This window comes from Humulus lupulus, chromosome 7 (assembly GCF_963169125.1).
Source record: "Humulus lupulus chromosome 7, drHumLupu1.1, whole genome shotgun sequence".
Taxonomy (NCBI): domain Eukaryota; kingdom Viridiplantae; phylum Streptophyta; class Magnoliopsida; order Rosales; family Cannabaceae; genus Humulus; species Humulus lupulus.
Window position 1 is genome coordinate 203021303 of NC_084799.1, and position 23891 is coordinate 203045193.

Consider the following 23891-nt stretch of genomic DNA (forward strand, 5'->3'; position numbering starts at 1 on the left):
ACTCATTAGTCACTTATCTGATTCAAGTTCGTGACTCCATAGTCACTTATCTGGTTCAAGTTCGTGACTCACTCAATAGTCACTTATCTGATTCAAGTGCGTGACTCCATAGTCACTTATCTGGTTTAAGTTCGTGACTTACTCATCAGTCACTTATCTGATTAGGGCTACACACCCCAACATGATTATTAGAATCTTGATATTATCTGACTAGGGCTACAAGCCCAGTATGATTATCATAATCATCTGTTGATACTGAATACATGCAATAATGAGTTTTCTTGCTGAACCTTGGCTCACGGGTGCTATGTGGTGCGGGTAAAGGAAAAGAAAAGCTCACCCAGCCTTGAGTGAAGAGCTTAGGTGGCGATGTGTACATATGCGGTCGCTTGACCACCATGGCCAATGTGTTTCTCAGAGGGACTAGGGGTTAACCCTATTTTTGCCGCTTAGGTCGGCGGGTTGTAATTTTTACACTGTAATGACCATTTTGGATTGTAAATAACTTGTAAACGCTTTTACGGGCCCATGTACAATTTTACGTTTTAGATCAAAATATATCCTTTCTTTTTTATCGAGATTTTTCACCTTAGCCTATTAATGACACCTAGATGCACGTTATAACCAAATGACTCGTTTAACGAGTTAAGCATGGTTTAAAGTTCATAGTAACGGTCTTGGAGTAACCGGGGCGTTACAACTTGATATCAGAGCGTGCCAAGGTTTAGGGTTCCTGTAGACTAGCTGGGCATGTACACTCACCACTGAAGACAAGCTCGACTCATGGTTTGGTAACTATTTATGTGGTTATATGTTTAACTGCTTAAATAAAGTATAAATGATTTACCTGTCTACATGAAATACATTAATAAGGCTGGGTCTTGACTACTGCATCATAAGCAAGAACATGCTTATTAGTACTGATATTGCTAGAACATACTTATTAATATTATTCATTGTGGATTATTAACTGATACGTGTTAAATGCTGTAATCATGTATCTATTTGTATATCTGTATAATTGTGGAATATGGGTGATTATCTATTGATCTTGGACCGTGAGGCGGCAAGAGGTTTAGTTATCATTGCCTAATTGGTCGCATTGACTATTGCAACAAGGTTTAAGTTATAAGAATGATTCCAAGATAGACAGATTCACCAGCTGGCCAGGAAGATCAATGCCAGAATAACAGACAGGGTCAAGAGAATGATCAGAATCAGATTCCACAGCCAGATCCTGATAACTGGCAGCAGCTGTTTAATGACTTATAGGCCAGAGTATTGAGGCAGGAAGAAGAAACCCACCTCCTGAGACAACAACAAGTTCCTGCAAGGAACGTTTTACCTGAGACACCACCTGTAGCAGTGCCAACAGTTGAGCAGCTGCCTGTGGCTGGAAGCAAATGAGAACCTCTTTATGAAAGGTTCAGGAAACATGCCCACTATGCCGTCTGACACGGAGATACGTACAACATGCCCTGACAGTGCCAAGGGCATGTTCCCCATAAAGTAGGCACCTTTCTGCAATGGGCCCTGCAGATCTCGCTTGGGTCATGGTCTCTATTCAATGCAGCCCAATACATTGAATTGGTATTAATCCCCCCAATAATGGGAAGAATGTATATTAATTACGAATTATTAATATTAATGACCCTAGCTTCTATAAATAGGCATGGGAGTCTCAGTGTAAAGGGTTCGGTTTTTTTAGAGAAAAAACACATTGTACTCAGGGCAATCTAAACGTTGCTTGATAATACACTATTGGAACTTGCCATAACAAGCTCTCAATCCTCTTAATACCAGAGACTCATGGACTAGGGTTCTTTTATAACATAAACCACGTAAATATCCTTGTGTCGTATTGTTTATTTCTTTAGTCTCTCATTTTAAAGTTAATAGCGAAAAAGACAGTCAACAGTTATAATGTATACCGTCATAATTTTTTTTGTTTGAAATTATAACTATTCACGTAAAAAAAATGTCTCTCAACTATACTATAATATAGTACATAACATATGATGTATTGAAGATTCTCCCATAAATTTGTCAATACTAAAAAAAAACATAACATTGTTAGTATACATGAATTTATAGACTTTTAACATTAAAATTAAAATTAGATTGCTTGTTATTTTTATTTCACCTTAATTACATTATGTATATATATATTATTAAAAAAATAAAATCCTATTGGAGGAGCTGTCACTCTAGTGTTAATAAAGAAAAAACTTTTATTAAAAAGAAAAAAACGAAAGTGCACTCTATTTATTTCATTGAATATATTATGGATTTGGCATTATTATCAAGTGTCCGAGTGGATTCTATTTTACTTGCAATATATGTTTTTGAATCTACTAAAACATAGTAGATTTCATTGAATATATGTTTTGAATAATTAAAAAAAAAATTGTATGACCGACACAAAATATATAAGTGAGTGAGTAGGTTTTATTTATTTATTAAATTATTATTGTAATTTTTTTTAATGTAGGGTGTGGCGTGTGAATTGACACAAGGCTCTAGATCACACCCAAAGTTTTAGCCATTTAATTTCTTGGATTAATATAAAGTTTATTTTATTCTTTTTACTACATAATTATAACTCAATTCCTATGAATTGGTGTTCCAAGAAAAAAAATCCCATTAATTGTATGTATATGATTCCTCCTAATCCAAATAATAATAATAATAATTGACTATTCTATTAATTTGTACCTAATTTTAATGAAAATTTTTCCTCTAGAATGTAGAAGGACTTCTCTATTATCAAATTTTAAAAAAGTTAATCTTAATGGTAATAAGTTTACTTTCATGATTTTATTTTTAATAGCCACCACCGACATTGTTTGTTGGGAAAAGTACCAATATTTGAAAATGATTGTTTACTGAAATTATTATTTTTATTTATTTTATATATTTATATTTAAATGTATTACCACTAGGCACTTACGGTAAATACAACCTATTATTGGTTTAAAAAGGCTATTTTCGTAATTTGCCAAACATGTCCCTTCTTTTATCCTTTTGTACACGTCTTGACCGATCTCGATTACTAATTGACAGTCACGTGCCAAAAGGGACCAAAATATCTAATCTCTTAACCAGTCCCTATATTATTCACTATTTCCAATTTCATCCCGGTACCTTGTTTGCTTCAATTTTTGCAGACATGCCCATAATTTCTTGAACATTTTTATACAGCCCCGTCATTCCCGGACTAAATAATACGCAAAAGTTCTAATCTTATTTATTTATTTATATATATTATTAGTGTAATTTCATCAAATTGTACTTAATATTTTTTCCACAACCTAATAAGTTTTCAAGTTGGTGCAACAATATTAGTCAGAGAAAAATTAAATATTTTTAATGAAATTATTCATATTTTCAGGATTTTTTATTCCTCATAAATATATGTGCTTTTTGTGATTTTTTTTCATTATTTACATGGTTTTTTCTAATAATAATATGTGCATTCAAAATTTGTATACAAATATTACACAAAGTGATGTGATAGTATTTTTTAAAACAGTAGGTCTCAATTTTAATAAATGTGATTGATTAAGCTAGTTTGTCACGTCACTATGTATAATGTTTATGTGCATATTTTAAGTGCACATATTATTACTTTTTTTTTAGTTAATGTTAGTTGAACAAAGTAAATGTGTTTATGTGCATTTGTTAATGTCCTAAAAAAGTTATATTTCCAAAAAAAAAATCTTATTCAACTAAAATTGGCACTTCATCAACTTAAAACATAATTAAAAAAAGTATAATAACATCAACTAATCTAGATTGATGGTGAAAATAACGTTGTTTTAATCATCTTCAACCTCGAACCAGAATAATTTAACCGAATAATACCTAATGAAATCCAAATAAAAAAATATATAATCATAAAATATCCATTTAATATTGTTTTTCAACCATAAATGTTTTAAATACAATTTCTGAATGGATTTCATCTTTTTTTATTATTATTATTATCATAAAAAACACCTCAAAATAAATTCTAATTTTTTTTTAAAATGGATGTATTGGCAAAGTATAGAAAAAAAAGTTGCCCACTTTGGACCTCTACTACGACCGAACCTTTAGCAAACACATCCAAAAATTTCACTTTCACTCCAAATTACAAGCCAAACTATTTTAAATAAAAACTAAATTTAAAAAAAAAAACTCATGACTAGTATAAAAAGAAGAATAATGGAGAGTTCCAAGCAAAATTCGCAATTTTATGTAGATATTTTTTTGTCACACTCTTAAAAAAATAATAACTATTTTGACTTTTCATTCAAAAAAGAAAAAGAAAAAAAACTATTTTGACTTTGAAAATATGCATAATGGAATGCCGTTATGGGCGCAAGTAATGGCTGAATTAATAAAACTAACCAATAACCAAACAAACAAATTAGATTACATGTACTCAAACTCAAACTTCAATTTTTTTTAATGTTTATTTTACTATTATTATATTAATAATTTTTTTTTCTCGGTAATTTCAATTTATAGAATTTCAATTTTTATTTTTTAATTCGTGATCAATTTATTTTATTTTATTAATATTTATTTATTACAATTTCTATTTATTTTCAGATGCTTTCATGTCCACTTTTGTTTGGACTATTTATTGTACAAATTTGATGGTGGTAATTTAAGTATTGAAAATTATGCTTTAGTTGTGCATCTTGATGACATATTATTTCATGTACAGTAAAACATCTATATAAGAATAGATTTAGAGACCAAACTAATTTTATTATAATTGAGAGTTTATAACTAAATAGATGTATTGGTACAAAAAAAATTTCAAACACTAAAAAATATCAACTTTAACAACAATAACAATAAAACTCCCTAATAACTATTACATATTTAAAATTAACTTAACTAATTTAAATGTAGAATAAATCTTTAATTTTTTTATCTGTGTACAAATAAATGACATAATATATATTAATTTGATTGTATATATAATTATTATTATATAGAGATATATTTTCTTAATGCGAGATTAAAAAAACGTATAACTAATTACATTTTAGAAGTTATTATTATTTATAATTGGCCTAAATTGAGATTAATTTTTTTTATAATAAAATAAAAGTTATTCTTTTTTATATAAGAATTTTGAAATATGCTCATGAACTAGTTGAATTTGTACTTGCAACTAATAATAAGTTTATTTCGCAGAATATATCTCGTTACCGTTATTTTAATTATATTTATTAGTATTTAAGGTTAGCCGTTGTTTTACTAATTGTATTATTTTTCAAACTATTTCTCAATTTGTCACATATGATAAGATTGATGTATCTTTGGATATAACACTATTCAAAACAAGAAAACTAGGTACTTCATTTCAAGAATGCCCAATAAATTTTTTGTATTGTATTACAAAATAAACCATAGTATACAAATCTATATATATGTGTGTGTGTCACGTCAGCATTTTGTATTGGCTCATACTTTTTTATTTTCTTCCAATGAATAGAATGATTTTGTCAGTGACATTTATCATGGGACAACGACGAATTTAGCTTGCAGTTTTTACTTACCTACATCTCCAAAATTAACATCGTATTTATGTTTTGTTATATTATTATTATTATTATTATTATTATTATTATTGGGGAATTCTCTTACATGGGTTTGACTTTAAGTCTTATTGGTGGGGCTTTCAGTATTCTTAATCTGTGAATAATTTTCAGCATGATTTTTTTTTATGATCATGTATATTGTAGCTGTTTAGAGCATCCTACAAATTTTCAGAAAATTCCAAATAGTTTCCAGCATTGAAAATTAGGTTCAAACATGTTGTTGCACGCGTGACTAATTTTTTTTATGCGTGTGGAAAATAACATGTTTGAATCTAGTTTTCGGTACTGTAAACTATTCAGAATTTTCTGAAAATTTGCAGGATGCTCTAAACAACTACAATATACATGGTCATAAAAAAATTTCGTGCCAAAAAATATTAAAGAGTCGAGAACAGTGAAGAACCCTACCGGTAGACTTGAAAAGTGAAGCTTCTATAAAAAAAAATTCTCCAATTATTATTATTATTATTATTATTATTATTATTATACAGTACAGGATAAAGTCAAACTAAAAAACGTAACATGTTTATTTTTTATTTTTTAAATTATTCATTCACTTTTTGAAAAATATAAATAGTTAAAAGTTATCTCATACAATTAAATATATTTACATATTTGATATGAAAAAAAGAATCTTTCACATTAGAAAAATAACCATGTAAATTAAAATTAACGTCATATCTTTTTTCCGTTTTTTCAATAGGAAATTAACGTTATATCTAACTTAAAAGAACGTTAAAAAATGTGGTCCAGGCTTATAGTCAATTTTTAAGGCTTCCCGTTAATATGCATTAAACTTTTTTTGTCTGCCTAGCAAATATTTTTTAGATATTTATTACATAATTTATACATAAGGAAGGACTATAATGTATCTTTTTTTTTAATACCGGTATATTTTTTTTTATTTTCGGCACTTAGATAGATATAATCCAATTTTTTTTTTATATGACGGTATATATTGTAGGTATTTAGAATATCCTGCAAATTTTCAAGAAATTCTGAATAGTTTACGAAGCCGAAAACAGAGTTCAAACTGTCAAATTTTACATGCGTACACAAAAAAACAGGCACGCGTGCAACAACAGTTTAGACTCTGTTTCTGTACCATAATTTATTCGGAATTTCTTGAAAATTTGTAGGATGTTATAAATAGCTATAATGCATGCCATCATATAAAAAAATTTGGGATTATAACTATTCAGGTGCCGAAATAGAAAAAAAATACACCAATGTTACAAAAAAAAAGATAAATTGTAATCGCTCCCGTTATATATATATTTATTAAAAATAAAGAAGTCATTGAAGGGAAGCAATAATAATAGAAAAATTAATGAGCATCTTTGGAACTTTGGTGAACTCCATTTAATGTCACAGTAGACAATAATTCACTGTTAGCACACACAAATATGTATATATATATTTTTGTACAGAAGTCCTACTAATAAGATTTTTCAATGTTCATGATCAGTGAACAGTTTTTGACACGATTTTTTTTATGATTGTGTATATTGTAGTTGTTTAGAACATTCTGCAAATTTTTAGAAAATTCTGAAGTACCAAAAACTAGGTTCAAACATGTTGTTTTCCATGCGCATAAAAAAAATTAGTCACACGTGCATCAACATGTTTGAACTTAATTTTCGGTATTGTAAACTATTTGAAATTTTCTGAAAATTTGCAAGATGCTCTAAATAGCTACAATATACATGGTCATAAAAAAAATCGCGCAAAAAATTGTTCACGTGTCGAGAACACCGAGAGCCCCACCAGTAGGGCTTAAAGTGAAACCCCTATAGGAGAATTCCCCTATATATATTCTCATAGAGAGACTTCACTTTAAGCCCTACCTATTGGGCTCTTCAGTGTCCTCAACTGGTGAATAGTTTTCGGCATGATTTTTTTTTCATGACCGTGTATATTGTAGTTATTTAGAGCATCCTGCAAATTTTTAGAAAAATTCTGAATAGTATACAATACAAAAAACTAGGTTCAAACATGTTGCTTTCTACGTGCATAAAAAAAAATTAGTCACACGTGCAACAACATATTTGAACTTAATTTTCGGTATTGTAAACTATTCGGAATTTTCTAAAAATTTGCAGAATGCTCTAAATAGCTACAATATACATAGTCATAAAAAAAATCTCGTCGAAAATTGTTCACGTGTCAAGAACACTGAGAGCTCCACCGATAGGGCTATAGAAGAATTATCCTCAATATATATATAGGGGGTTTCTTCGGTATGGCTTTCAAAAAGAGCCATACCGTAGGGCTCTTTTGTGTTTCTCAACCTTTGAATAGTTTTTAGCGCGATTTTTTTTTATGACCATGTATATTGTAGTTATTTAGAGCATCCTGCAAATTTTTAGAAAATTCCGAATAATTTACAGTGCCGAAAACAAATTATTGCACGCATGACTAATTTTTTAATGCTCGTGGAAAATAACATGTTTGAACTTAGTTTTCGGCACTGTAAATTATTCAGAATTTTCTGAAAATTTGCAGGATGCTCTAAATAACTACAATATACATGGTCATAAAAAAAAATCGCGCCAAAAACTGTTCAAAGGTTGAGAAACACAAAAGAGCCCTACGGTAAGGCTCTTTTTGAGAGTCCTACTAAAGAATTACCCTATATATATATTATTGAACGTACATAAAAGCAATATTTTCTTGAGGCATTCATAAAAAAAAGGTTGATATATGGTTCAATTAATAGAGCACTAGATATTAATATTTATGTCTTCTGTCGAGCTACTCAAGTAAATATATAACCTAATAATAATTAATTACAAATCTCAACATACTATTTTTCAATATTAATGTGTGTCTCTCAGGTTTAGATTTATTAATTATTGACCAACTTGTATAAATATTACAATATTTGATATTATTGTTATATGGTATGCTATAGAGAGTAATAAATTAAGCTAATATATGTCTCAAATTAATGCCTAAAACTTTGTTATTATTAATTGTGTAATTAATTCATTCCTTCCTATACCAATTTTTTATTTAAAAAAAAAAACATTATAACTGAACACTCTAAATATTGCATTGATGACACTACCTGTTACATGTGTCTATCTCTAAATTTTTATTTTATTATTGGAATAAAAGGAAAAAAAATAATATATGAAGACAAATTTTCAGTTACAAAGCAAGGAATACAGCAATAAAAAAAATGAAAAGCTACAAATGGTAAATATCCACAGCAATAATTATGAATAGTTAGATTTTATTTTTTTACAAATATAAAAATAGTCTATAGCATATTTTGCAAATTGTAATATTAAATTTAAATAAAAAAAATATTCTTTTGCATATTTTTTTCCTCTCCTTTTGTTTTCTGAACTAAAAGATACCAAATATAAAAATAGTGAATATTATAACTATAATTCAACTGAATTACATAACAAATGAAAACAAAATTTTATCATAACAAAAAAATGTAAATATTGAAGCACTTTTTAATAAAAGAAAAACAAAAAAGACAGATATTAAACTTGTTCTCCTCCAAGCATTTTTTTTCAGTATATTTTTTTTTATATATATATAATAAAAATATATATATTTTTTTTTTTTGGTTTGTGATTATTAATGGATTGTGTACTGATATTGAAAAGCCAGCACACTAGCCAGCTAATAAAATATGAAAATAAATAAATAAAAATAACAAAGTGAGATTGTTGGTTATTCTTGAGCATATGCTTTCTGCAAATATAATGTGAAACAAAGTTGGGCCACATGGAATGTCAAATTAATGAGAATGACCCTTTATTATAAACTTTATTATTTACTCTCTCAACTCAACTAGTTCTACTCATAAATTTTTTTTTTAGGGTTTATATTTTTTTAGATTCTGTATTTTGTCTTATTATATATTTGGATTCTGTGTTTTGATAAATTATTTTTTAGATCATGTATTCTGTAAAATTGTTTAAATAGAACCCTAAACTCGATTTTAGTCAAAATTTTCTCAACTGAAATCATAAATAATTCACAAAACTATCAATTCAGAACAAAAATAAATTCATTATGCTTAAAAACGGTATTGTTATATTCATTTTTTTTTATCAAAATTAAGTATATGGATCTATTTGAACTATTTTACAAAATATAGGGTCCAAAAATAATTTTTTTAAAATACAAAATCCAAACAGATAATCAAAAAAATACAGGGTCCAAAAATATATAAACTCTTTTTTTTATTGATTGCATGTCTCCTATTACCTATACCACATGGCACAAGGATTCCCTAATTTAATTCTCACACTATGTTGTGGTTTAGTCAATTTTTTTTATGCAATTACAAGAGCACAAATTTTAATTTTATTTAAACTAATTAATCCATCTACATTGCATTGGAAAAAGAAAAGAAAAAAAACAAGGTTTCGGTTTTTCAACAATCAACATCAAATTACTATTAAAATATAAAGACTAAAGTAGATCAATTTTTTTTGTTCTTTAGCTATATATGTATCACTAGTTTGTACATAAAAAATTTCACTAATTTAATTGAATTCAAATAAAGAGTGATAATAATATACACACTATTAAGACTTTTACAAACACTTTTGTGATGAGATATATTTGTAACACTACTTATACAAAAATAGAAAATTCCCCACTATGAGATATATTTTCATTTACATTTTATTATTATTTGAATATATAATTAAGTTTAACAATAGAAGAAACTCTTATCAAAATTGGACAAAAAGAGACCAATAGAAAGAAGTTGAAGTTGAAATATTTGGAAGACCCATAAATATGGAAATTGCATTCTCCAACTAATTAATTCAAATACTTTTATTTTTTATTTTTTATTTTTTTGTGTAGTTTTCTATTTATCTTCTCCTAAATATTTATTTTTAAAAAATATGATGAAAGGGCCAATACAAAGAAACCACATATTCAACACCATTAGGGTCATAACATCACCAATATTGTTGCCATTATAAGCATTGTCGTATAAGAAATTAAGTACATTATGGATATATATATATATATATATATATTTGGGTGCAATGGTTATTACCTATGGATGAGTATTTTAATATTAACCATTGGATTAAGATCAATGGTCTATATTTATAGTTGTTAATTAATATTTCTAAAAATAAATTTTGATTTTTTCAAATTTTTGGAAGGATTACCTGATGAAAAAAAGTATATTTATTATGAAAATATTTATTATGAAAATATTATGGATGAGTACTTTAATATTAACCATTGGATTAAGATCAATGGTCTATATTTATAGTTGTTAATTAATATTTCTAAAAATAAATTTTGATTTTTTCAAATTTTTAGAAGGATTACCTGATGAAAAAAAGTGTATTTATTATGAAAATATAATATTGTAAATTTTTTATTTTTCAAATGCATGTCAATTTCTAAATATAGTTAGTGTCTCTCATTGGTTGGAAACAACATTAATTATAGCAAAAAAAAAAAACTAAATTCGAAATTAATGTAGAAAAAAAATATTACATATTGGTGACTTGCTATACCAAGTCACTATGTTATCACATCATCATAATTGTTGATATTCATCTATGAGTAGTAACAATTTAGAAGTCTTCCATATATATTTTTATATACTATAATAACATCAATTATTTCTATATGATTTCAAAATCATTTTGATAACAACTCTATATTGTAATTAAAATAATTTTTCAACTAGAAGAGATTTATATAAATTATAAGAAATTTAGAACAAGAATGTCATTTATTTCATTTATGTTTGAAATATAACAAATCAAAATTAATATTATAAATGTGAAAGAAAAAACAAGATTTCATTGGAATTTAATTTTTTATTAGTAAATAAAAGATGAAAAAATATTAAATTTAATAAAACTCAAACAATTTATCTCTTTTTGTATATAAAAAAACCCTTTAAAATTAATAAATTCTGAATTTTTACAACCAAATATTATTGTACAACAACATTAACTGCCATGTAAGAAATTAAGTGTATAAAATATTTATATATATATATGATGGGAAATATAATTATATATGACAACTAGAAAAAAAAAATAGAGCTGTTAGATAACAAACACTCAGTATGGTCGGTTGGTCCTAATAACACTAATACTGTTGTCATTCAAGATTGCCATAGAACAATTTTAGAATTTACATGTAAATAAATATATATATTAGCCATACAAAAAATATATACATAATTAAAATAATGATTGGTAATGTAATTACTATTCACAATATTAAAAAAGTTGTACACATTTAACTAATAATAACATTACTAGTACTTCTAAAGCTGTTGTGATTCAGCATTGCCTTTGTTATGTAATAAGAAATTAAAGTTCAGGAAATTTATATGGTAAGGACTTCAAAATAGGGCTATTTTTTGTTTTTAACCCGTGAATATTTTTCGGTGTGATTTTTTTTAATGATCGTGTATATCGTAGTTATTTAGAGCATTTTGTAAATTTTCAGGAAATTTGGAATAATTTAAGTTGTGTTTGGTAAAATTTTTGTTTTTAAATTTTTTAAAGACAAAAATGAAAATATTATTTTATTTTTGTTTTTTTATTTTTAAAAAATAAAAATATGTTTGGTAACTATTTTTTTTTTGTTTCTAAAAACAAAAAAATAATAAACATGTTTGATAATTTTTATTTTTATTTTTTGTTTAACAATATGATGTGTTGATTTGAAAAGAAGAATAAAAAAAAGTCGAAAATGGTTTCAAAAAAAATTGAAAGTAAAAACATTCTATTTTCAAAATTTAATAAATTTTAATTAAAATTTAAAAAAATAATAAATAAAAATAGAGTTATCAAACACATTTTATGTTTAATTGTCAAATTTTTAATTAATTAAATAAAAAAACTAGTTTTTTAAGTGTTACCAAACAATACCTTACAGTGTTGAAAATTAATTTAAAAATAGATTGTTGCACACGTAACTAATTTTTTTATGCGCGTGAAAAATAACATGTTTCAACCTAATTTTCAGCACTATAAATTATTCAGAATTTTCTGAAAATTTACAGAATGCTCTAAATAGCTATAATATATATGATTATAAAAAAAAATCTCGTCAAAAATTATTCACTAGTCGAAAATACAAAAGAACCCCATCAATAGGGCTCTTTTTGAAGCCCCTACCATAGAATACTCCTAAAGTTTATATATTATGATTTTATATATTATGATTAATAATGTACTTAATTACTATACATATATCTAAATGACAATATTGTGAATAAAAAAATAAAATCTATCAGAATAAAATATAACACTCTTACTCAAATTAGTATTGTTATTATTCTAGAATTTCTATATATAAAATTAACAAATAAAAAATTGTAATATTCCATCCATTATTATGTAATTATCATTCATAAAATATTGTATTTATATATATATTTATTTATTTATGACAACACTTAAAATTAAATAAACTAAGACACTATCTAGCTAGTGTTATAGGTACCACTTGTATAATTATATTTTATTTTCTAATCTGATAAATCTAAATGGGTCCCTATACTTGTAACAATTTTGCCTCATTTGCCCTCTAAATATTTATATATTATTTTCACACAAAAAGCTCAATGGACCATATCATAATTTCTTTTCTTTTCTTTTCATTTATTATTTTAATTGAAATATATTCTTAAATTATTCTTCTTCACCTATAAGAGTTCAAGAATCAAAAGTGAAAATCTGTAGCAAAGCCAGATTTATACTTGAGATTTTTTTAATTTTTTTTTCTACAGAAAAAAATAAATTAATGACAGTTTACTATTAGAATCCATATATATAAAAAAAAAAGTCTGGCAATTATATCTAAATATATAAAAATAATAAATATAATTAAGTGACCCCAATAAATACAAAAACCAAATTGGAAAAATAGGACCCAAAACTGACTATAAAAAGACAGCCTTGTTTCTCTCTCTATCAAGAGTTTTCTATCTCTCTTTCTCCGTTTCTCACTCTCTCTCCCTCTCACTTCGAAAATCACTGCCTCAATGCTCTTCTTCCTCTGCTTCGTTTCTCTGGCTAGAAGCAGAAATCTTAGTCGGCAGAACAGCTAGAGAGGGAAGAAGAAGAAGAAGGAGAAGGGTGTTTGGGAGAAAGGAAAGTACAGAAAGAAAATCATTCTTTTTTTCTTCTGTACTTTCCGTCTCTTAACAGAGAGATAGAGAGAGAGAAAGAGGGATCTGAAACATTTGTTTTGGTTTCGATTTTTTCTTTTTTGTTCCTACCCAATCAAAAGAATCACACCCCTTTCAGCATTCAATTCAAGGAGAAAGAAAAAGAAATCTCTTTTGCTCTCTCTGTTCGTTTGTATTTTCCCGAGAAAGAAGAAAAATGGCAGAAACTGCTCAGAAAATTCTGATCCCAGAAACGTTTCAAGGACCTGGATATGACATTGCATCCCAAATTGGACTGATGTGGGAGCTGATAAAAGCGCCATTGATAGTCCCATTGCTGAGGGTTGGAGTCTACATTTGCTTAGCCATGTCGTTGATGCTTTTCATGGAGAGAGTTTACATGGGAATCGTCATCGTTCTCGTCAAGCTTTTCTGGCCCAAACCAGAGAAGAGGTACAACTACGAGCCCATCCAAGACGACGTCGAATTGGGGTCCTCTAATTTTCCTGTCGTTTTAATCCAAATCCCCATGTTCAATGAAAAAGAGGTCAGCTTCGGTTTATCTGGTTCACACATATTATCTTCACTCACTTTCTCATCACAATAAGCCTAAAAGTATTCTCCTTTGTGTTCATTTTCGAGCCAGGTTTACAAGATCTCCATTGGTGCTGCATGTGGGCTTTCATGGCCGGCCGATCGTCTCGTGATCCAAGTTCTCGACGATTCAACTGACCCAGTAATCAAGGTACGTGTAATCAACACTTCAAATCTCAACCCCAGAAAACTCATTGTTGTTTCTCTGATCTACTCTCTTTTAACCACATTCTACCGAACCCGTCATCATAAAAAGAAACGACCAAGTCTCTGTCTTCACGACCAAGTGGGATTTTTGCCATTTTTGACATCACACCCCGGAAAAAAAACGACAACTTTTCCAAGAAAACGACTGATTTAATTTTCCAAAACGATTAATTGGTGCAGCAAATGGTGGAGACCGAGTGTCAACGATGGGCTAGCAAAGGCATAAACATTAGGTACCAAATCAGAGAGACGAGAGGTGGTTATAAAGCCGGTGCTCTAAAGGAAGGTCTTAAACGAAGCTACGTTAAACACTGTGAGTACGTAGCCATTTTCGACGCCGATTTCCGGCCAGAACCGGACTATCTCCGCCGTGCCATTCCCTACTTGACCAGAAACCCCGACATTGCTCTCGTCCAAGCTCGATGGAGATTCGGTAATAATTTATTTACTTTTTTCTTTTTTAATCTAACTTGTGTTTTTTACTGCTTTAAATATTTTATAAAGTGTCGGTGGTCTTTAAAAAAATAATAATAAATAAAAAAAAATCAGCTGAGCTTATCTATGTTTTTCTTTTTCTTTTTCCAATTATTATTATTTTTTTATTAATTATTTTTTTTGCATGAAGAAAAATAAAATGGGCCCCACGAAAGAGAAAAGCCCATCAATCACGGGTTGGGCTGCGCTTACCACACTTTCTCTTCCTCTTCTTTGCTCAAAATATTAGGTCCCACATTGAAAAATAATTAAAATTTTCAATAAATGAATTTTTGTTTTTGATTATCAGTTACGAATTGAAATAATTAATGTGATTTAGTAGGGTAGTGCGTTTTATTTTTATGTTTTTGCTAATTAATAATTATGGTATATTAATTAACTCATTTGACTCAAGTGTCCTCGTAGCTATTTTTAATGCTTTGGTATAATAATCTAATTACGTGTACATGTGAAATGACGTAACTGTCCTAACCTTAATCGTTTGTGGGGGGGGAGAGTGGCGAGTGAAGTGATGGTGACGTGTTGTGCAAGAATCCCGGGGGTAGCTTTGTCATTTTGTCTTTGTGACCGAGTCCGGGTTGTACGGTCTCAACGGTCAAACTCATTTTTACACTGAAAAATAAGAATCCGAGTTTATTAGGGGTAATTCTGTCATTTCATGTCCGCCGGGTTTCCTTTCCTTGCTGCTGCGCCATCCACGTGCACTCGAAACACATTAAAAAAAGTAAACAGTTGGGGTTGTACAGTAAGCTTTACGGTGGACCCTCACTCCCAGCTACCGACACTTGGAGTCTCGTGCTGGCGATGACGTGGCGCTTTTTGATTTGTGTCACGTGAGGACAAAATAAAGGGCATCGAGCTTTTTCCATGTTGTAGTTTTCTAATTTTAACGTATTATTAGTATTATTGATCACATAAGCCAATCAGAAACTGCCAGCTCATCAACCTTCAGTACTGTCATGGGTCTGGGGTCCTCTTCCCATACTTTATCAAATTAATTTTTTATTTTGGTATTTATTATAGATTTCAATAAGTGAGCTAGGTTCAATCATATTAATAAATAATTAATTAATTAATTTTTTTTATTTAATTTTTTTGCAGTGAATTCTGATGAATGCCTGTTGACAAGGATGCAAGAGATGTCACTTGATTACCATTTCACAGTCGAGCAAGAAGTTGGTTCAGCCACACATGCTTTCTTTGGCTTCAATGGTAAATTAAATCACTTAATCACAAATCTTTAGTGCCCAAATTGACTAAATCAACATAATTAATAAACACATTAAATAAGTGAAGAAACTTCATCAAAACTTCATTGTCAATTGATGTCATTATAATCGATTAAGGAGTTGTGTTTCATTTCTAGGCACTTGTGGTGGAACATGTCAAAGCTTTACTTTTTCATGAACTGGTCAACTGATCAAAGTGTGATGTGATCAATGTTGTTGTTGCAGGAACTGCTGGTGTTTGGAGAATTGCTGCTATCAACGAGGCCGGGGGCTGGAAAGATCGAACCACTGTCGAAGACATGGATCTCGCCGTTCGAGCTAGTCTTAGGGGATGGAAATTTGTCTACCTTGGTGATCTCCAGGTACTTTTCATTCTTTCTGCTGTAATAGCTTGCACAGTCAAAAAAACATTTTCTTACCATATTTTTTTTTATAACTGTAGGTGAAAAGTGAACTGCCTAGTACTTTCAACGCATTTCGATTCCAGCAGCATAGGTGGTCATGTGGCCCTGCAAATTTGTTCAGGAAAATGGTGATGGAGATTGTCAGAAATAAGGTTAGCTAGTACTACTGCCTAGTAGTGACAAATTGTGAACATTTTCAATCTTATTTATTTTTGTCTTTTTTTTTGTGTTGCAGAAAGTTAGATTCTGGAAGAAAGTGTATGTCATTTACAGTTTCTTCTTTGTGAGGAAGATCATTGCTCACATGGTGACCTTCACATTTTACTGTGTTGTACTTCCATTGACCATTTTGGTTCCTGAAGTCAAAGTTCCAATCTGGGGAGCTGTCTATATCCCTTCTGTCATTACCATTCTCAACTCTGTTGGAACCCCAAGGTTGGTCTGGTTTTTTATAACATAACCTGAAAAATGTTATCTTTTCTCTCTAATACCTTTCTTTCTCAGGTCAATTCACCTTTTGTTTTACTGGATCCTCTTCGAAAATGTTATGTCAATGCACCGAACAAAGGCGACTTTGATCGGTCTACTGGAAGCCGGTAGAGTCAACGAATGGGTTGTCACTGAAAAATTGGGAGATGTACTTAAGAACAATGCTGCTGCTGCTGCTGTGGCCAAGAAAACACCCTTCAAACTCTTCAAGAAACCCCAGTTCAAATTCGGAAAGAGGTATTTTAAACCTTCTAAAAATTCTTTCTTTTCATTTTTTTTTTCTTTCTCACTGACTTTGCACATGTGCTCATTGAGTATTACTAGACTAATCACATGAACTAATCCCACCACAAGCAAGGGAATTGTTTATAGTTTCTTGGTTTGTTCTTATCCCAAAGAAGAATCTTACAGTTATTTATTATTGGTTTTTTGTGAGAAAGAGTCAAAAAAAGGCTCCCCCATCTTCTACACTTGACTAGATTTAGAAAACCTTCAATTAATTAATGTTTTTTTTTGTAATATTATTTCTTATTAATTGTTTTTGTTTCAAACACTGACAGATTACACCTCTTGGAGCTTTGTTTTGGAGTGTTCCTCTTCTTGTGTGGATGCTATGACTTTGTTCATGGCAAGAACAACTACTTTGTTTACCTGTTCCTCCAAACCATTACCTTCTTCATCTGTGGATTTGGCTATGTTGGCACCATCATACCAAGCTGATCTTAGATGGCCTATTCTATTTATTATTATCATTATTATATATATTTATACTTTGATAAAAAAAAAAACAGAATTGTTTGTCACCCAAGGTCCAAATCCTTGTCATCTGCAACAAAAATATAAGTGAGGAGGTGAGGATTCCATGGTCAATTTTCATTGCCTGCAAATTGTACTATTCGATTCTCGTCGAGCTCATTTAAGTTAAGCATTTTATCGGTTGATCGGTGGCGCTGAAAAGAGGAAAATCATCCCAAAAAGGGAAAAAAAAAGTGTTGCTCTTGATGTTGATCACTTCTATACAGCAAAATTTGCTGAACAACATTGTGTGGATGGATCATCACTTGGTTAAGATGCAGAAACAGCATAGGTTTTAGAGTCTTTAGGCAAGGAGGTTATGTTGGTTTTTCTTTTTCACTTTTGATAACATTGTTACTTTGTAATTTTTTTGTCAAATTTTGTTTCTTTTTCTATTTTGGGGTTTTGGAATTTGTAGTCTTTTTTCTTGGAAGGGTGGGTTTAGTTTAGATTGCTGGGAATAATCTCATAGTTGAAAAGGGTGTATTTGTAATTGATTACCATTTGATATCTCTGTAAGCTTCCTTTTATTATTAGAGTGTATTGAAAAAAATGTATGGAATATATACATGAGAAGGTTCAGAGAGACTTTGATTTTTTGCATAATTCTTTGTATACCATATAGATGTGGGGACCAATTAGACAGATTATTTAAAAGCTATGGTTAGAGACAATAACATAATACAAAATCTTCATATAATCATAAGAAATATTAATGGAATCCCTACAATTGAACTTTTATCATAACCAATCTTGAATCTAGCATTCTTAACAAATTAGTCCTCAATGTCATTTAATTTTGAGGAAAGAAAGGAAGAAAAAATCCACAAGAAACAATATCTAATCCCTTATCAAGAACTCAATGTGAAATATATATAAATATACATAAAATTACTTTAATATTTGAGAAATTTGTGAAAATAGCATTTTTTTTTAGGTAGTTTTGCACTCTGGTCTACTTTTGATAATTTTTTGCAAAATGATCTTTGTCTAAAGTTCGACCAGTTGTCTAAATTTTTTGACCGGCTGTTTAAATTTTTCAACCACTTGTCTAAATTTTTGACTAGCTGTCTAAATTATGAGAGATCATTTTGCAAAGAATTATTAAAACTATACTAGAGTGCAAAATAACTTTAAAAAAATAAGTCATTTTGCTAAGAAGCCCTTAATATTTCAATAAGTAAATAACTTCAAATTTGAACTTAGAAAAAAGCGGTTGTCACCCTAATCACTTGTCTAATATTACCCTTATCCCAATAAACAAGAGAATTGAAGCTTAAGCTTAATTTAAGGACAATGATTAGTAATATAGTGAGTATTTCTTTTGGTGAAAAAAATGTCTTAATTAATTGTTTGACTTTGACATGGTATAATTAAACCAAATTGGATCACACTCATCATCATTATTCCACAGCCAAACTTTATCATGACAAGTTCTTTAATAAAAAATTACTATGTCAGACATGTCAAAGGCAAACCTAGCAAGCCCAACATTTTCATTTCACCTTTTCATGCCTAATTAGCCTTAGCTCAATCATTTGAAGCCTTGTGATCATGTTGCAAATACATACATGTTATTTGCTCTGACCATTTTGCTCACTTTGAAAGTTAACAATTAATGTTTATTATTATTTCCAAAGTTTAAAGTGTAGGCTTACTTGCAACAGAAGTGTCATTATCTTTACTAATTAAACTTTTTTTTTACTTGAATCAAGGTGAGACTTGAGAGAGAGAAAAAAAGAGTTATATAATCTCTAATTAAGGCAGCCTACATTGTAATTATAATGTTGGCAAAGACAAGTGGAGTAAAACTTTTAAAGAGTGTTGGGAATTCCAAAATCTATGTGTATTTTTTTCTTAATCACTAAAGACATTGATGATTGTCCATCAACATATATATATTTATATATATATACTAGTAGTATATGCTATACATTATGGAATCTTCCAAAGCAAGTTGTCCTGACAAATTATAATTAAAGAGATCTATATGCAGAAACAATGGGCAATCACAAGTCTCATAAGTTTTTTTTTCCATGTTTTCCTTATTCTTTTTCTTAAATATATTGCATGTTGGTTTGACAAAATTGATCCCTGCTTAGTAAACTCTTCCGTTCTCTCACTCATCCAACCATATAATAAATATATCTTGAGAAAATTATATTATATATAAATATGTGTGTGTGGGCACATGCATAAGATTAGGGGTTTTGTTTGATTGGCATTAAAAAAAAAGAGTGAGATGAATATTGGAGCTATTTTCTGACAATTCTTCTATAGGTGTTTTACTTTAAGCTATATTGGTGGGGCTTGCAGTGTTTCTTGACCCATGAACAGTTTTCGGCGCGATTTTTTTTATGATCGTGTATATTGTAGCTATTTAGAGCATCCTGCAAATTTTCAGAAAATTCTGAATAGTTTATAGTACCGAAAACTAGGTTCAAACATGTTGCTTTCCACGCGCATAAAAAATTAGACACGCGTGCAACAACATGTTTGAACTTAGTTTTCGGTACTGTAAACTATTCGTAATTTTATGAAAATTTGCAGGATACTCTAAATAACTACAATATACACGGTCATAAAAAAATTGCACCAAAAACTGTTTACGGGTCGAGAATACTGAGAACCCCACCGGCAAGGCTTAAAGTAGAGATCCTATAGGAGAATTCTCCTCTATATATATATATATTTAACTTTTTTTTTTAAAAATACCTTAATTATATGTATATAAAAGATAATAGTAATAAACTTTTACTATTTAATAAGTTGATAAAATTTTATAAAATCAAATGGCTTAGTCTATATTAGACCAACTAGCTAACTTAGTAAAATAATCACCCATATGTATACACCTATATATATATATATATATATATTACTCCTATTGATCTGTATACATTGATTGAAATTTTCAAATAAAAAACATTTTTTTTAATCAAGGATAGAAGAAAATAACATGTGATTTAATTTGCTAAGGTACTAACACTAAGTAAGGAAGGAAACCCTAATTGGCAATGATAAAACATTTTAATGTGATTTGGAATCAACACAAAGGCACAGAACACAGATATTCCAAACCATTATTATGAATGTGATCAGAAACTCATCTATAGCAGCTGGCCATGTTCAAACTTCAACCAATTATTAACAAATTACCAATTTACATGTTCATGTTCTGCCTATATATATATATATATCCAAGGATTTTTTGTGCCATTTTGCCAACTATTTTGTCAGTCTCTAATTAATTACTATTCTCCAGGAAAAAAATATTTAGATTACTATTCTATTCTATTTATTAATGATATATGTCAGTATATACCAGTCCATATTATATACAACTACATCTATAAATATATATATAACTATAAATAAAAGTATTTTCAATGACAACATTTTAGTCGCAATATAAATTTTATGTGACTAAATGTCATTTTTAGTCACAAAAAATTATGTGACTAAAAAGTCATAATTAATCATAAGTTGTTATTAATATAGTTTCAGTCACAATTTATTACTTTTAGTAATAAAATTTGTTCTGATTAAAAATTAATTTAGTGACAACAAATTGTGATTTTTGTGACTAATTCTTTTAGCCAAAGACTTTTAGTGAGGACTTAGGTAAGATTATTTTTCTTTAGCCACAAATTTTTTACTTATAATCAAAAATTTTATTGTGACTAAAATTAATTTTTTTTTAATATATATATATATACTTCTAAATTAAAATCTAAAACAAGGGATGTTATTTCAAAGCACCAGGCTGTGACAGAAGGTTAATTTCATGCAATATTAATTTTATATATAATTATGTATATATATATGTGTGTTTGTGTTTTTTTTGGCTCAAGCAATTTTCAGAGGCCATGGCCAAGTTCATCTGATCATAAGAATAAATGTGGTCTCGATCGAGAGATAAATTAAAAAAAACAAATATCTCTTTTTCAAAATTAAATAAGAAAAGAAGTTACTAATAATACAAAATGGTCCCCAGGTTACGTATGATATATATTTCAGTGCATGTGATGTATAAAAACATGTAAACAAAAATAAATATTTATATAATTAAGTCCATGTAATAAAAGAAAAGAAAAAAACTGCATATAGTCCGATTTATGTTCACCAGAAGTTGAACATTATTTGTTGTTTTTTTTGAAATTTTAATTTATATAATATATGAATGTCCCATTATTATTTTAAATTAAAAATTTTATTAATCCTTTTGAGGTTAATTTGTATATATATATATATATGTGCACAATTTTTATTCAAATTAAAATATTAATTAAAGTGTCGGCATAAAATTATAATATATATTTTAAACTAAAACTATATAGTAAAATTTGAAAGAAACTGTCGGCATATGACATTAGTTATAAAATTATTGTTAGTATTATATGGTTTGGTGTGAGATTTCCTTAAATTATACTATATTTTAATAAATTGGCATATATATATGTATGTACTGTTCTTGTCACAATAATATTATATAAATATAAGTATATATAATTTTATTGTATTATGAGATAGTAGTTTTGGAGAGTTGATAAGGTGTCTTTGTCAACTATCATTCGATTTCGTTTATATAAAGATTCTTAAATATCAATTAGTTTAGGAGATCATCTAATTCTCCATTTCCATCATAAGAATTTTAAATCAGAAAGAAAGAAATGAATAAATTTTCACTATATATATTGAGAAAAAATGAGTGAAGTGGGATATTACAATTTTTGGTCCCACAATGTCTACATTAAATATACATTAATAATTTGATGCTGAAATGGGAGAATTTAATTCAGGCTGTATGTATATATGTAGCTTGGATTTTCATGTCTGTTGGGCAGTATCTTTCTCCAAATTTAATAGAGAGAAAGTCTAAGAAAATCATTTTATGATGGAACCCAATGTGTGTGTATATATATATTGTTAATAATATAAGTTTTATTATTATGTAAGGGTAGTTTAGTCTTTTAGCCTCTCATTATTTTGACTATATATTTTGTTGCTCTTGTACTCTTATTTTTATCTCTTTTGACATAATGAAAATCTAGCTTCATTTTTGATTCTCTCTCAAATCTTCTTTGTCTATTTTGCAAAATTATCATGGTATCAGAGATAGGTTCTTGAGTACCCTCGATTTGGTTGCGCTAGGAATTTGACTCTGTCTTTGGCTTTGATTTTGAGGTTTTTGCACCAATCTTGGGGATTTCACACTTTGTTCTGTCTATTTGGATTTCGATTGTTCGTCATGGCTGGCGCAAAAGATGATTCGCTTCAGTCCATCAATGTGCAATTGAATGGGCAGAATTATTCGTATTGGCATTATGTTATGAAAAAATTTCTGAAAGGGAAACGTATGTGGGGTTATGTTTCTGGAACTTCCACGAAACCGAAGGACGATAAGGATGAGAGCTTTGCAGAACAGTTGGATCTTTGGGATGCCAACAATTCGAAAATCATCACTTGGATCAACAACTCTGTTCAACAATCAATCGGTATCCAATTGGCGAAATACGAGACGGAGAAAGAAGTTTGGGAGCACTTGGAAAGGCTGTATACACAGTCTAATTTCGCAAAGCAGTATCAGTTGGAGATTGACATTCGGGCCCTTCAACAGAATAGCATGAACGTTCAGGAATTTTATTCTGCTATGTCTAATCTGTGGGATCAGCTTGTTGGGTTTTATGCCCTTATAAAACCATGTCGGACATGTAGCACGATTTAATATTATCAATAAAAGTAGTAGAAATCATTTAGTTTGACAACTGTGTTGCTTGCTTGTTTTATTACATGATTATTGAAATAATATAAACATTTATAAAATCTCGAACATATTGTTGCGATAATTTTTTTTGCTATGCAAGTGCACACAGTCGCAATTCGTAATAAAAATGGTAAAAACCGAATATCGTCCTCAAGGACTGATCTATCAATTACC

General features: G+C 28.9%; 1 protein-coding gene across 1 annotated transcript; it reads left to right on the forward strand.

The window, feature by feature from the left end:
- The first annotated feature begins 13539 nt into the window (after positions 1–13539).
- Positions 13540–18538, forward strand: LOC133789143 (glucomannan 4-beta-mannosyltransferase 2). Its single transcript, XM_062226884.1, has 9 exons — positions 13540–14284; positions 14384–14482; positions 14719–14971; positions 16135–16245; positions 16488–16624; positions 16705–16818; positions 16902–17101; positions 17171–17392; positions 17716–18538. The coding sequence occupies exons 1-9, from the start codon at positions 13955–13957 to the stop codon at positions 17873–17875; spliced, it is 1626 nt and encodes a 541-aa protein (XP_062082868.1). The 5' UTR covers positions 13540–13954; the 3' UTR covers positions 17876–18538.
- Positions 18539–23891: the final 5353 nt, after the last annotated feature.

Excerpts from the sequence above, each read along its gene's own strand:
- LOC133789143 (XM_062226884.1), top strand. The coding sequence starts at position 13,955 with ATGGCAGAAACTGCTCAGAAAATTCTGATCCCAGAAACGTTTCAAGGA. Across the intron at positions 14,972-16,134 it reads CCAAGCTCGATGGAGATTCG|TGAATTCTGATGAATGCCTG; the intron begins GTAATAATTTAT and ends ATTTTTTTGCAG. Across the intron at positions 16,819-16,901 it reads TGGAGATTGTCAGAAATAAG|AAAGTTAGATTCTGGAAGAA; the intron begins GTTAGCTAGTAC and ends TTTGTGTTGCAG.